The 14868-nt window shown below is 54.3% G+C and overlaps 1 protein-coding gene across 1 annotated transcript; it reads right to left on the minus strand.

Annotated features, from left to right (window-relative positions):
* Window positions 1-654: 654 nt before the first annotated feature.
* On the minus strand, window positions 655-14261 carry LOC104334689 (FACT complex subunit SPT16-like; the record flags this gene model as incomplete). Its single annotated transcript, XM_075412268.1, is given in 20 exon segments — window positions 655-1887; window positions 1979-2056; window positions 3462-3591; window positions 4781-4910; window positions 4983-5152; window positions 5257-5332; window positions 6789-6901; window positions 7001-7126; window positions 7197-7315; window positions 7393-7519; window positions 7608-7743; window positions 7834-7961; window positions 9555-9708; window positions 9795-9910; window positions 9997-10092; window positions 12112-12177; window positions 12263-12375; window positions 13635-13738; window positions 13740-13949; window positions 14114-14261. Coding segments are annotated over 20 exon segments (2462 nt in total), but the record flags the coding sequence as incomplete, so codon positions are not given.
* Window positions 14262-14868: the final 607 nt, after the last annotated feature.

A 14868-nucleotide genomic window follows, 5' to 3' on the forward strand; every position in this document is an offset into this window, starting at 1 on the left:
ATTTCAAATTTTGAGGGGAAATTCCCCAATTTTGGAGAAATCCACCCAAAATTTGGAGAAAATCCCAAATTTTGAAGGAAAAAAACCCCCAAAAATTCAGAAAACCTCCCAAAATTTTGGCAAAGAACCCCAAGTTTTGGTGAACCCCCCAAAATTTTGTAGGAAAATCCCCAAATTTGAAGGAAATCCCCCAAATTTTGAAGGGGAATCCCCAAATTTGAAAGGAAATCCCCAAATTTTGAGAACGGCCACCAAATTTTGGAGGGAAATGTCCGAATTCGGAAGGGGGGCCCCCAAAATTTTGAAGACCCCCAAAACATGAGAGGGGAGCTCCAAAATTTCTGAGAGGAACCTCAAATTTTGAGAAAAAAACCCAAATTTTGAGGAAAACTCCAAATTTCAGGGAAAAATTGACAAATTTTGTGGAAAACCTCAAAAATTGAGAAAAATTTACAAAATTTTGAGGAAAATTTCAGAATTTTGAGGCAAACCTTGAGAATTTTGGAGAAGAGCCCCAAATTATGGGAGGAACCCCAAAATTTTTAGGGTAGGGACCTGGAAATTTTGAAGAGAAACCCCAAAATTTTGAGGAAAACCCCCAAATTTTCAGGAGAAAACAAAAAAATTTATGAAAAAAACAAAGTTTGAAAAATCCACAAAATTTTCACAATAAATCCCAGAATTTTGAGAAAACCCTCAATTATTTAGGGGAAAACCTCAAAATTTCACGAATGAATGTCAAAATTTCACCTAAAACTTTAAATTTTGGGAAGGGAACCTCAAAATTTCACACAAAACTTGAAATTTTGGAGAACCCCAAAATTTCCTGGAGAAACCCCAAAATCCATCATCAAAACCTGAAAATTTCACCAAGAACTCGAAATTTTGGAGGAGCAACCTCAAAATTTCATGGAGAAACCCCAAAATTTTGTGGAGAAACCTCAAAATTTCACAGCTAACTTTGAATTTTTATAAGAGAACCTCAAAATTTCACAGAAAACTTCAAATTTTGGAGGAGGAACCTCAAAATTTCTCGCAGAAACCTCAAAATTTCACCAAGAACTCCAAATTTTGGAGGAGGAACCTCAAAATTTCTCGCAGAAACCCCAAAATTTCTCGGAGAAACCTCAAAATTTCACCGAGAACTCCAAATTTTGGACTAGGAACCTCAAAATTTCATGGAGGGACCTCAAAATTTCACCGAGAAATGGAAATTTCGGAGGGGGGCCCCCAAAATTTCCCAGAGAAACCCCAAAATCCATCATCAAAACCTGAAAATTTCACCAAGAACTTAAAATTTTGGAGGAGTAACCTCAAAATTTTGTGGAGAAACCTCAAAATTTCACAGCTAACTTTGAATTTTGATGAGAACCTCAAAATTTCACAGAAAACTTCAAATTTTGGAGGAGGAACCTCAAAATTTCTCGCAGAAACCTCAAAATTTCACCAAGAACTCCAAATTTTGGAGAAGGAACCTCAAAATTTCTCACAGAAACCCCAAAATTTCTCAGAGAAACCTCAAAATTTCACCAAGAACTCCAAATTTTGGACTAGGAACCTCAAAATTTCACGGAGGGACCTCAAAATTTCACCGAGAACTGGGAATTTCGGAGGGGGACCCCCAAAATTTCCCGGAGAACCCCCCAAAATCCATCGTCGAAACCTAAAAATTTCGCCGCGGACTACGAAATTTGGCGAGAAATCGCCGGAATTCGCCGGAGGAGCCCCCCAGATTCTGCTCCCGGGGTGGGGGATGGGTGGTCCCCTACTTCCTCTTCTTCTTGGGGGGCCCCGGGGTGCGGGGGTGGGCGCCGCGCCCGGCCGGAGCCTTCCTCTTCCGGCTGCGCCCGTGCTCCTCCTCCTCCTCGTATTGGCTCTCCCGGTCGGCTGCGGGGGGCGGGGACAAGGCGGGGGCGGGGTCAGGGAGGTCCCCCCGTGATCTGGGGGGGTCCCCACCCCACCCCCGCCCCGCACCCACCTTTCCGGGCTTCCTCTTCCAGCTCGTCCCAGTCTTTGCCGCTCTCTTCCTCGCTGCCCAGGGACTCCTTGGAGTATTCTGGGAGGAGAAGATGGGGGGTGGGATCTCCAGGGGGTTCTGGTGGGACTCCGTAGGGACGTGGTGGCCTCCAAGGGGGTGGGTTGGGATCTCCCAGGGGTTCTGGTGGGACTCCATGGGGATGTGGTGGCCTCAAAGGGGTTGTGGTGGCCTCCAAGGGGGTGGACTGGTATCTACTGGGGGTTCTGGTGGGACTCCATGGGGATGTGATGGCCTCAAAGGGGTTGTGGTGGCCTCCAAGGGGGTGGACTGGTATCTACTGGGGGTTCTGGTGGGCTTCCATGGGGACGTGGTGGTCTCCAAGGAAGGGTTTGGTATCTCGCAGGGCTTGTGGTGGGCCTCCATGGGAACGTGGTGGCCTCAAAGGGGTTGTGGTGGTCTCCATGGGGTTGTGGTGGCCTCCAAGGGGCTGGACTGGTATCTACTGGGGGTTCTGGTGGCCTCCATGGGGGCGTGGTGGTCTCCAAGGGATTGTGGTGGTCCCCAAAGGGGTGGACTGGTATCTACTAGGGGTTCTGGTGGGCCTCCATGGGGACGTGGTGGCCTCCAAGGGGGTGGGTTGGGATCTCCCTGGGGTTCTGGTGGGCCTCCATGGGGACGTGGTTGTCTCCACAGGGACGTGGTGGCCTCCAATGGGGTGGACTGGTATCTACTAGGGGTTCTGGTGGCCTCCATGGGGACGTGGTGGCTTCCAAGGGATTGTGGTGGTCCCCAAAGGGGTGGACTGGTATCTACTAGGGGTTCTGGTGGGCCTCCATGGGGACGTGGTGGCCTCCAAGGGGGTGGGTTGGGATCTCCATGGGGTTCTGGTAGAACTCCGTGGGGCCATGGTTGCCTCCAATAGGATGTGGTGGTCTCCATGGGGTTGTGGTGGTCTCCAAGGGGGCTGACTGGTATTTCCCAGGGGTTCTGGTGGGCCTCCATGGGGACGTGGTGGCCTCCAAGGAGGGTTTTGGTATCTCACAGGGGTTGTGGTTGGCCTCCATGGGGATGTGGTGGACTCCAAGGGGGTGGGTTGGTATCTACTAGGGGTTGTGGTGGGCCTCCATGAGGACGTGGTGGCCTCAAAGGGGTTGTGGTGGTCTCCATGGGGTTATGGTGGCCTCCAAGGCGCTGGACTGGTATCTACTGGGGGTTCTGGTGGCCTCCACGGGGACATGGTGGTCTCCATGGGGTTGTGGTGGTCTCCAAGGGGGTCGACTGGTATCTCCCAGGGGTTCTGGTGGGTCTCCATGGGGACGTGGTGGTCTCCATGGAGGGGTTTGGTATCTCCCAAGGGTTGTGGTGGGTTTCCATGGGGACGTTCTGGTCTCCATGGGTTTGGTGAACTCCAAGGGGGAAAACTGGTATCTCCCAGGGGTTCTGGTGGGCTTCCATGGGGACGTGGTGGCCTCCCAAACTGTACCTGACTCCTCGGCCTCAGAGGAGTAGTCTTCGTCGCTGTCCTCCTCCTCCTCCTCGTAGTCCTCCTCGGAAGGGTTGAAGGTCTCGTCCTCCATCTCCGACTCGGATTCGCCCACCTCGGCGTCGCTGCCCTGGGGGCGAGCGGGGGAGGGGGTGGGGACACCGCCGGGGGGGAAGGGGGACACCAAGGGTGGGGACAACCTGGAGAACCTCGAGGTGGGGACACCAAGGGGTGGGGAGAACCTGGAAAACCTCAATGAGGGGACACCAAGAGCGAGGAGAACCTGGAGAACCTCGAGGTGGGGACATCAAGGGGTGGGGAGAACGTGGAGAACATCAAAGTGGGGACACCAAGGGTGGGGAGAACCTGCACATGGGGACACTTGGGGTGGGGAGAACCTGGAGAACTGGGACACGGGGACACCAAGGGTGGGGAGAACCTGGAGAACCTCAAGGAGGGGACACCAAGGGTGGGGAGAACCTGGAGAACTTGGATATAGGGACACCAAGGGTGGGGAAAACCTGGAGATGGGGACAACCTGGGGTGGGGACAACCTGGAGAACCTCAATGAGAGGACACCAAGAGCGAGGAGAACCTGGAGAACCTCAAGGTGGGGACATCAAGGGGTGGAGAGAACGTGGAGAACATCAAGGTGGGGACACCAAGGGTGGGGAGAACCTGGACATGAGGACACCTGGGGTGGGGAGAACCTGGAGAATCTCAATGAGGGGACACCAAGAGTGGGGAGAACCTCGAGGTGGGGACACCAAGGGTGGGGAGAACCTGGAAAACCTCAAGGTGGGGACACCAAGGGGTGGGGAGAACCTGGAAAACTTCAAGGTGGGGACACCAAGGGTGGGGAGATCCTGGAGATGGGGACAACCTGGGGTGGGGAGAACCTGGAGAATCTCAATGAGGGGACACCAAGAGTGGGGAGAACCTCGAGGTGGGGACACCAAGGGTGGGGAGAACCTGGAGAACTGGGACATGGGGACACCAAGGGTGGGGAGAACCTGGAGAACCTCAACGAGGGGACACCAAGGGTGGGGACAACCTGGAGAACCTCGAGGTGGGGACACCAAGGGGTGGGGAGAACCTTGAGAACCTCAATGAGGGAACACCAAGGGTTGGGAGAACCTTGAGAACCTCAAGGTGACAACTCAAGAATGGGAAAAACGTGGAGAACCTCAAGGAGGGAACACCAAGGGGTGGAAAGAACCTGAAGAACCTCAAGATTGGGACACCAAGAGTGGGGACAACCTGGAGAACCTGGAGATGGGGGCCCACCCGGGGGCGTGGCCCAAGCCCCGCCGCCCTACCTCGCCCTCGGGCTCCAGGAAGGACCACCCCCCCTGCTCGAAGAAGCCCTCGGGGTCGTCCACGATGGTCTTCATGATCTTGGTCCAGTTGAGGGACTGGACGCCCTCCGTGTACTTGAGGTCGCAGGAGCTGGAAGAAGATGGAGGTGAGCGGGCGGGGCTTGGGGTGGGCGGGGCTTGGGGCGGGGTGGGCGGGGCCTACTTGAGCCACTCCTTGATGGGGTCGAGGGAGGCGACGGGGATGGCGTTGATCATGGTGACCTTCTTGCTGTAGTCCTTGTAGACGATGACCATGTCGAAGTTCTTCAGGTGGAACTGGACCCGCTCGAAGTGGATCAGCTCCACCTCGTCCAGGGTGACCACGAAGGGGGGCTGGGTGGGGGGGGGGCGGGGCCACGTCAGCGGGGCGACCCCACCCCCAAGCGAGTCGTGGGGTGGTGGCCCCCCGTCGAGACGTCGGCCTACCTCGGACTTACCCACTCGGTGCAGTTGACCAAGGCGCTGCTGGTGGGTTGGAGGAGGCAGGTGCTGCGGTAGGGGGCGCCGTTGAACCTGAGCGGGGGGGTGGGGACACCCCGAAAAACCATCAGGAGACCCCAAAAGAACACCAGGAGAACCCAAAAAACTAGCAGGAGACCCCAAAAAACCAGCAGGAGACCCTAAAAAACATCAGGAGAACCCAAAAAACCAGCAGGAGACCCCAAAAGAACACCAGGAGAACCCAAAAAACATCAGGAGAACCCAAAAAACCAGCAGGAGACCCCAAAAGAACACCAGGAGAACCCAAAAAACCAGCAGGAGACCCCAAAAAACCAGGAGACCCCAAAAAAACACCAGGAGAACCCAAAAAAACACCAGGAGAACCCAAAAAACCAGCAGGAGACCCCAAAAAAACACCAGGAGAACCCAAAAAACCACCACGAGACCCCAGAAAACCACCAGGAGAACCCAAAAAGACATCGGGAGAGCCCCAAAAAACATCAGGAGAACCCAGAAAACCATCAGGAAATCCCAAAAAAACGTCAGGAGGACCCAAAAAACCACCAAGAGACTCCATAAAACCATCAGGAGATCCCCAAAAACCATCAGGAGGACCCAAAAAACATCACGAAACCCCAAAAAATCACCAGGAGACACCAAAAAACACCAGAAGAACCTAAAAAACCATCGGGAGAGCCCCAAAAAACATCAGGAGAACCCAGAAAACCACGAGACCCCCCAAAAAATCAGAAAATCCCCCAAAAACATCAGGAGAGCCCAAAAAACATCAGGAGATCCCAAAAACCAACAGAAGATCCCAAAAAAACATCAAGAGACCCCCAAAAACCATCAGGAGACCCCAAAAAACCATCAGGAGAGCCCAAAAAACACCAGGAGAGTCCAAAAACCATGAGAAGACCTCAAGAAAACCATGAAGACACCTCAAAAACCATCAGGAAACCCCAAAAAGATCAGGAGAGCCCCAAAAACACCAGGAGACCCCAAAAAACCATCAGGAGACCCCAAAACCATCAGGAGCACCCAAAAAAAACAACAGGAGACCCAAAAAAACCACCAGAAAACCCAAAAAAACCATCAGGCCAATCCAAAGGCCACGAAAAGACCTCAAAAAAACCCCATGAAAACATCTCAAAACCCATCAGGACACCCCAGAAATGATGGTGGCATCCCACAAAAACATGAGCACCCCTCCAGAAATGATGGCGGCACCCAAAAAACCTCGAGGACACCCCATAAAACCTCAAGGAACCCCTGAAGAACCTCGATGAACACCCACAAAACCTCAAGGAACCCCCACAAAACCTCAAGGAATCCCCAAAGAACCTTAAGGAACCCCCATAAAACCTCAAGGAACCCCCAAAGAACCTCAAGGAACCCCCAAAGAACCTCAAGGAACCCCCACAAAACCTCAAGGACACCCCATAAAACCTCGAGGAACCCCCGAAGAACCTGGAGGACACCCCAAAACACCTCAAGGAACCCCCGGATGGGGTTGTCCTCCACCTACCCCAGCTCCCGGAAGGGCACCTCAAACTCCAGCTCCTCCTTGGTGAGAGCCTCCACCTTCTCGATGAAGTTCTTGAAGGCCGTCTTCAGCTTGTGGCGCATCTCCCTCTCCATCTAAGCCCGGGGGGGGACACAAACAACGAGGTCACCTCCTCGGCGTGGTGGCACCTCGAGAACTTCGCGGGGACCTTGTGGGTCCCACCGGGCGCGGACCTGCTCGGCGTAGAGGTCGTCGCGGTCGTGCATGTGCTGGTGCTTGCCCAGGTCGGTGGTGATCTCGCCCACCTCCGTGTAGAACTGGACGTCCGTGTGCCTCTTCTTCCCGAACATGATGGCGTTCTAGAAGAAGACAACGAGGTCATGGAGGTCCCACCCCACCCCCCGCCGCCGCCGCCCTCCAGAAGAAGACCTTGAGGTGGAAGTGGAGGACGATGATCATCTCGCCGTCGCACGGCTGGAAGACGGCGTGCTTGATGTTGTTGTAGAGGATGTCCACCTTGTCCCCGCGCACCGAGGTGAAGCGGAACCCTACCGTGGAGGACAACAAGGTGGGTGAGGTCCACGGGACCTCCAGGAGGTCCACCCGGCCCACCCCACCGCCTCACCGTTGACGTGGGCCTCCAAGGAACCCTGCATCCTCTTCTGGGCGATGTTGGGCCGGATGTAGAGGTCCTTCAACTTGGGGTTGCTCCGGTTGAGGTTGATGACCAACGAATCTTGCTTGACGATGCCCTGGAGAAGACCCCGAGATGTTCCAGGAGGTCCCTCAACATCTCCAGAACTTCAGGAGACTCCGTAAAACGTCGCGGCGGGTGGTCACCTCCTTCTCCTTCTCCTCGGCTTCTCGGGTCTTGTAACGTTTCTGGACCTCCTTGATGATCCGGAAAGCGTTCTGGAGGTTGACGGCCGGCACCGTCTGCTCGCCGGGGGTCTTCATGTTGGACGCGCGGTAGGTGCTGGGTGGGACAGAAGATGGGAGGACCTCGAGGACCTCCCCCGCGGCCCCGCCCCCCACCAAGATGGCTGCCGCCGCGGCGGGTCCTCACATCTCCTTGACGAAGGTGGCCTCGGGGTTGGGGAAGATGTTGCCCTCGTTGCGGCCCAAGGCGCTGCCTGGGCAGTAGAAGTTGATGCGGAGGTAGGTGTAGTCGCCTTCCACCGACATGCTGATGTTCTGCGGGGGGAGGGGCAGGAGGCGGGGCTCAGGCGAGGTGGAACCCCATAACCACGTCGGGGTGGAGGTGGAACCCCAAAAACCACGTTGGGTTGGAGGTGGAACCCAAAAACCACGTTGGGTTGGAGGTGGAACCTCAAAACTACATCAAGTTGGAGGTGGAACCCCATAACTACGTCAGGTTGGAGGGGGAACCCCATAACTACATTGAGTTGGAACCCCAAAAACCACATTCGGTTGGAGGTGGAACCCCCAAAACCACGTTGGGTTGGAAGTGGAACCCAAAAACCACGTTGAGTTGGAGATGGAACCTCAAAACTACGTCGAGTTGGAAGGGGAACCCCATAACTACGTTGAGTTGGAGGTGGAACCTCACAACTACGTTGAGTTAGAACCCCAAAAAACACGTTAATTTGGAGATGGAACCCCCAAAACCGCATTGGGTTGGAGGTGGAACCCAATAACCACGTTGGGCTGGAGGTGGAACCCCAAAACCACGTCAGGTTGGAGGTGGGGAGAAGGTGGAACCCCAAAACCCCCAAAACTCAATGCTGGAAGTCAAGGTGAACCCCCAAACCCAACCTTGATGGTCAAGGTGAACCCTGAGACGCCCAAAACTCAATGCTGGTGGTCAAGGTGAACCCCAAAACTCAACGTTGGAGCTCAAGGTGAACCTCAAGACCCCCAAAACTCAATGCTGAAGGTCAAGATGAACGCCAAACCCACCCAAACCCAATGCTGGTGGTTGAGGTGAACCCCAAAACTCAACGTTGGAGGTCAAGGTGAACCTCAAGACCCACCAAAGTCAACGCTGGTCATCACGCTGAACGCCAAGACCCCCAAAACCCAAAGCTGGTGGTCAAGGTGAACGCCCAAACCCAACGTTGATGGTCAAGGTGAACCTCCAGACCCCCAAAAGTCAACGCTGATGGTCAAGGTGAACCCCAAACCCACCCAAACCCAATGCTGGTGGTCAAGGTGAACCCCAAAACCCAATGTTGGAGATCAAGATGAACCCGAAGACCCAACAAAACTCAATGTTGGAGATCAAGGTGGAACCCCTAAACCCACGTTGATGGGCAAGGTGAACCTCAAGACCTCCAAAACTCAACGTTGGAGATCAAGGTGAACCTCCAGACCCCAAAAGTCAACGCTGATGGTCAAGGTGAACCCCAAACCGACCCAAACCCAATGTTGGAGATCAAGATGAACCCGAAGACCCAACAAAACTCAATGTTGGAGATCAAGGTGAACCCCCAAACCCAACGTTGATGGGCAAGGTGAACCTCAAGACCTCCAAAACTCAACGTTGGAGATCAAGGTGAACCTCCAGACCCCCAAAAGTCAACGCTGATGGTCAAGGTGAACCCCAAACCGACCCAAACCCAACGTTGATGGGCGAGGTGAACCTCAAGACCTCCAAAACTCAACGTTGGAGATCAAGGTGAACCTCCAGACCCCCCAAAAGTCAACGCTGATGGTCAAGGTGAACCCCAAACCGACCCAAACCCAATGCTGGTGGTCAAGGTGAACCCCAAAACCCAACGTTGGCCATCGAGCTGAACCCCGAGACCCCCGTGGGGTTGTCCCCACCTTGATGGTGGCGATGTGGAAGGGGGTGGCGATGCCGAAGACGGGCATGATGACCGTCTCGTACTTCTTGTCGATGTAGATCTTCATCTCCCGGATGTGGGGCTCCTTGGGCATCAAGGCCGGGTTCTTGTAGGAGATGTTGGACTTCCGCGCCCTGGGGGGACACGCGGGTGACGCCGGGAGGTCCACGTGGACCAAAAGCGGTGGCTTTTGCCCCAGAAGAAGGGGGTTGGGGGTTACTTTTGGATCTGCTGCTCGCCCTTCTGCTCCGTCAGCCGCCGGCGGGCCTCTTCGTTGAGTTGGGTGGCCAACTCCTTCTGGTGGGCGCGGCGCTTCTCCTCCGCCGTCAGCTCGTTCTGCGGGGCGAGGACCTCCGGATTGCCCAAATCCCCCCCAAAAAAACGGCGGGTTTGGGGTCTGGGGGGGGAGGGGGACAACCCACCCGCGTCCGCTCGGTCAGCAGGGCCGCCCGGGAGCTGCGGCCCAGGAGGTCTTCGGCTTCGTCCTTCTCCTCCTCCTCCTCCTCCTCGTCCTCGTTCTGTGAGGGGGGGGGGGACAAAAGGGGGGCGGGGGGTCAGAAGGGGGGGGTTGGGCACGGAAATGGGGGGTTCTGCCCCCAAAATGGGGGTTCTGCCCCAAAATTGAGGCGTTTTGCCCAAAATTAAGGATTTTCGCCCAAAATTAAGGATTTTCACCCCGAAATTTAGGGATATCGCCCTAAAATTAAGGGGTTTTGCACCAATATTGAGGGGTTTGACCCCAAAATTGAGGGTTTTGACCCAAAATTGAGGGGATTTGCCCCAAAATTGAAGGTTTTCACCCCAAAATTGAGCTTTTTGCCCAAAATGGAGTTTTCTCACCCTAAAATTGAGGAGTTTTGGCCCAAAATTGAGCATTTTTGCCCCAAAACTGAGGGTTTCCACCCCAAAATCGAGGGGTTTCATCCCAAAATTGAGGATTTTTGCCCCAAAATTGAGGGAGTTTGTCCTAAAATTGAGGGGGTTTGCCCCAAAATTGAGGGTTTCTGCCCCAAAATTGAGGGGGTTTGGCCCAAAATTGAAGGTTTTCACCCCAAAATTGAGGATTTTTTTTTGCCCAAAATGGAGTTTTCTCACCCTAAAATTGAGGAGTTTTGGCCCAAAATTGAGCATTTTTGCCCAAAACTGAGGGTTTCCACCCCAAAATTGAGGGGTTTCGCCCCAAAACTGAGGATTTTTGCCCCAAAATTGAGGGAGTTTGCCCTAAAATTGAGGGGTTTTGCCTCCAAATTGAGGGGTTTTGCCCCAAAATGAAGGGTTTTCACCCCAAAATTGAGGGACTTTGCCCAAAATTGAGGATTCCCACCCCAAAATTTAGGGGGTTTTGACCAAAAATTGAGGGTTTCTCCCCTAAAATTCAGGGGTTTTGCCCAAAATTAAGGATTTTCACCCCAAAATTCAACGATATCACCCTAAAATTGAAGGTTTTGGCCCAAAATTGAGGGTTTTGACCCAAAATTGAAGGTTTTGGCCCAAAATTGAGGGGTTTTGCCCCAAATTGAGGGTTTCTGCCCCAAAATTGCGGGGTTTTGCCCCAAACTGGCAGCTTTTTGCCCCAAAATTGAGGGGTTTTGCCCAAAATCGCAGTTTTTTGCCCCAAAATGGCGTGTTTTTTGCCCCAAACTGGCGTTTTTTTGCCCCAAAACGGCAAGGTTTTTGCCCCAAAATCACAGGTTTTTGCCCCAAAATTGAGATTTTTTCACCCTAAAATTGAATTTTTTTACCCAAAAATGGTTTTGTTTTGCCCCAAAATCGTGGATTTTTGCCCCGAACTGGCGGGTTTTTGCCCAAATTAGTGGGGTTTTGCCCCAAAATCGCATTTTTTTTGCCCCAAACTGGCGGGTTTTTTGCCCCAAACTGGCGGGTTTTCGCCCCAAAATGGTATTTTTTTGCCCCAAAATGGCGGTTTTTTGCCCCAAAATCACGTTTTTTTCGCGCCAAGATGGCATGGTTTTGCCCCAAAATCGCGGGTTTTTGCCCCAAAATCGTGTTTTTTCGCCCCAAGATGGCGTGGTTTTGCCCCAAAATCACGTTTTTTTGCCCCAAACTGGCAGCTTTTTGCCCCAAAATTGCAATTTTTTGCCCCAAAATGGCAGTTTTTTGCCCCAAAATGGCGGGGTTTTGCCGCAAAATCATGGTTTTTTGCCCAAGATGGCGTTTTTTTGCCCAAAATCGTGCGGTTTTGCCCCAAAATCGTTATTTTTTTGCCCCAAAATTGTGGTTTTTGCCCCAAAATGGTGGGCTTTTGCCCCAAAATGGTGGTTTTTTGCCCCAAAATCGTGGGTTTTCGCCCCAAAATCGTGGGTTTTTGCCCCAAAATCACATTTTTTTGCCCTAAACTGGTGGTTTTTTTCCCCAAACTGGCAGCTTTTTTGCCCCAAAATTGCACTTTTTTGCCCCAAAATGGCGGGGTTTTGCCCCAAACTGGCGGGTTTTTGCCCCCAAATCACATTTTTTTGCCCCAAATCACATTTTTTTGCCCCAAACCGGCGGTTTTTGCCCCAAACGGGGCCCCTCACCTTGAGGAAGATGCCCACGTTCTTCACCTTCTTCTTGACCGCGGTCAGGACGGTGGCCGGGCCCTCCTGCGGGGGGGAGGGGCGGGTGGGCGGGGCTCCCCATTGCCCCGCCCCCTCCCGCCCCCGGCCCCGCCCTCGGCCCCGCCCCCACCTCGTCCACCAGCACGGTGTCGCCCAGGAAGATGGCGTAGGTCTTCTCCTCCGGCTTCTTGCCCTCCTTGTTGGGCAGCCCCGAGAGGCCCACGTTGACGCTGAAGACCATGCCTGGGGGGGAGGGGACACCGGGGTTGGGTGGGGGGACACCAACGTGGGGTGGTGGGATGAAGGTTCTGGGTGGTGGGACCATGGTTTTGGGTGGTGGGATGAAGGTTTGGGGTGGTGGGACCATGGTTTTGGGTGGTGGGATGAAGGTTTGGGGTGGTGGGACCATGGTTTTGGGTGGTGGGATGAAGGTTTGGGGTGGTGGGACCAAGGTTCGGTGGTGGGATGAAGTTTCTGGGTAGTGGGACCAAGGGTTGGGTGGTGGGACACCAAGGTTGGGTGCTGGGATGAAGTTTCAGGGTGTTGGGACCACGGTTTTGGGTGGTGGGACACTAAGGTGGGGTGGTGGGACCAAGGGTTGGGTGGTGGGATGAAGTTTCTGGGTGGTGGGACAAGGTTTTGGGGTGATAGGAGCGAGGTTGGGTGATGGGATGAACTTTCGGGCTGGTGGGACCATGGTTTTGCGTGGTGGGATGAAGGTTTGGGGTGGTGGGACCAAGGTTGGGTAGTGGGACACCAAGGTTGGGTGGTGGGATGAAGTTTCGGGGTGGTGGGATGAAGGTTTGGGGTGGTGGAACCAAGGTTTGGGGTGGTGGGACCAAGGTTGGGTGGTGGGACACCAAGGTTGGGTGGTGGGATGAAGTTTCGGGGTGGTGGGACCAATGTTTGGGGTGGTGGGACCAGGATTTGAGGTGGTGGGACCAAGGTTGGGTGGTGGGATGAAGTTTCGGGGTGGTGGGATGAAGGTTTGGGGTGGTGGAACCAAGGTTTGGGGTGGTGGGACCAAGGTTGGGTGGTGGAACAGAAAGGTTGGGTGGTGGGATGAAGTTTCGGGGTGGTGGGACCAATGTTTGGGGTGGTGGGACCAGGATTTGAGGTGGTGGGACCAAGGTTGGGTGGTGGGATGAAGTTTCGGGGTGGTGGGATGAAGGTTTGGGGTGGTGGAACCAAGGTTTGGGGGTGGTGGGACCAAGGTTGGGTGGTGGAACAGAAAGGTTGGGTGGTGGGATGAAGTTTCGGGGTGGTGGGATGAAGGTTTGGGGTGGTGGAACCAAGGTTTGGGGTGGTGGAACCAAGGTTTTGGGGTGGTGGGACCAAGGGTTGGGTGGTGGGACACCAAGGTTGGGTGGTAAGATGAAGGTTTGGGGTGGGGGGATGAAGGTTTGGGGTGGTGGAACCAAGGTTTGGGGTGGTGGAACCAAGGTTGGGTGGTGGAACACAAAGTTTGGGTGGTGGGATGAAGTTTCTGGGTGGTGGGTCACCAAGGTTGGGTGGTGGGACACCAAGGCGGGGTGGTGGGATGAAGGTTTGGGGTGGTGGGACCATGGTTTTGGGTGGTGGGATGAAGTTTCTGGGTGGTGGAACCAAGATTGGGTGGTGGAACACAAAGGTTGGGTGGTGGAACACAAAGGTTGGGTGGTGGAACACAAAGGTTGGGTGGTGGGATGAAGGTTTGGGGTGGTGGGATGAAGGTTTGGTGTGACAGAACCAAGGTTTGGGGTGGTGGAACCAAGGTTTGGGGTGGTGGGACCAAGGTTGGGTGGTGGAACACATAATTGGGTGGGGGGATGAAGGTTCTGGGTGGTGGGGACCATGGTTTTGGGTGGTGGGATGAAGGTTTGGGGTGGTGGGACCATGGTTTTGGGTGGTGGGATGAAGGTTTGGGGTGGTGGGATGAAGGTTTGGGGTGGTGGAACCAAGGTTTGGGGTGGTGGGACCAAGGTTGGGTGGTGGAACACATAATTGGGTGGGGGGATGAAGGTTCTGGGTGGTGGGACCATGGTTTTGGGTGGTGGGATGAAGTTTCTGGGAGGTGGGACACAAGGTTGGGTGGTGGAACAGAAAGTTTGGGTGGTGGGACCATGGTTTTGGGTGGTGGGATGAAGGTTCTGGGTGGTGGGACCATGGTTTTGGGGTGGTGGGATGAAGTTTCGGGGTGGTGGGACAAGGTTTTGGGGTGGTGGGACCAAGGGTTGGGTGGTGGGACACCAAGGTTGGGTGGTGGAACACAAAGGTTGGGTGGTGGGATGAAGGTTTGGGGTGGTGGGATGAAGGTTTGGGGTGGTGGGGACCAAGGTTTGGGGTGGTGGAACCAAGGTTTGGGGTGGTGGAACAAAGGCTTGGTCGTGGAACACATAATTGGGTGGGGGGATGAAGGTTCTTGGTGGTGGGACACCAAGGTTGGGTGGTGGGATGAACTTTGGGGGTGGTGGGACCAAGGTTTTGGGGTGGTGGAACCAAGGTTGGGTGGTGGAACACAAAGTTTGGGTGGTGGAACACAAAGGTTGGGTGGTGGGATGAAGTTTCTGGGTGGCGGGTCACCAAGGTTGGGTGGTGGGACACCAAGGCGGGGTGGGGGGATAAAGGTTTGGGGTGGTGGGATGAAGGTTTGGGGTGGTGGGACACCAAGGTTGGGTGGTGGGATGAAGGTTCTGGGTGGTGGGACAAGGTTTTGGGGTGGTGGAACCAAGGCTGGGTGGTGGAACACAAAGGTCA

The sequence above is a fragment of the Opisthocomus hoazin genome, unplaced genomic scaffold, assembly GCF_030867145.1.
Source record: "Opisthocomus hoazin isolate bOpiHoa1 unplaced genomic scaffold, bOpiHoa1.hap1 HAP1_SCAFFOLD_213, whole genome shotgun sequence".
NCBI lineage: Eukaryota > Metazoa > Chordata > Aves > Opisthocomiformes > Opisthocomidae > Opisthocomus > Opisthocomus hoazin.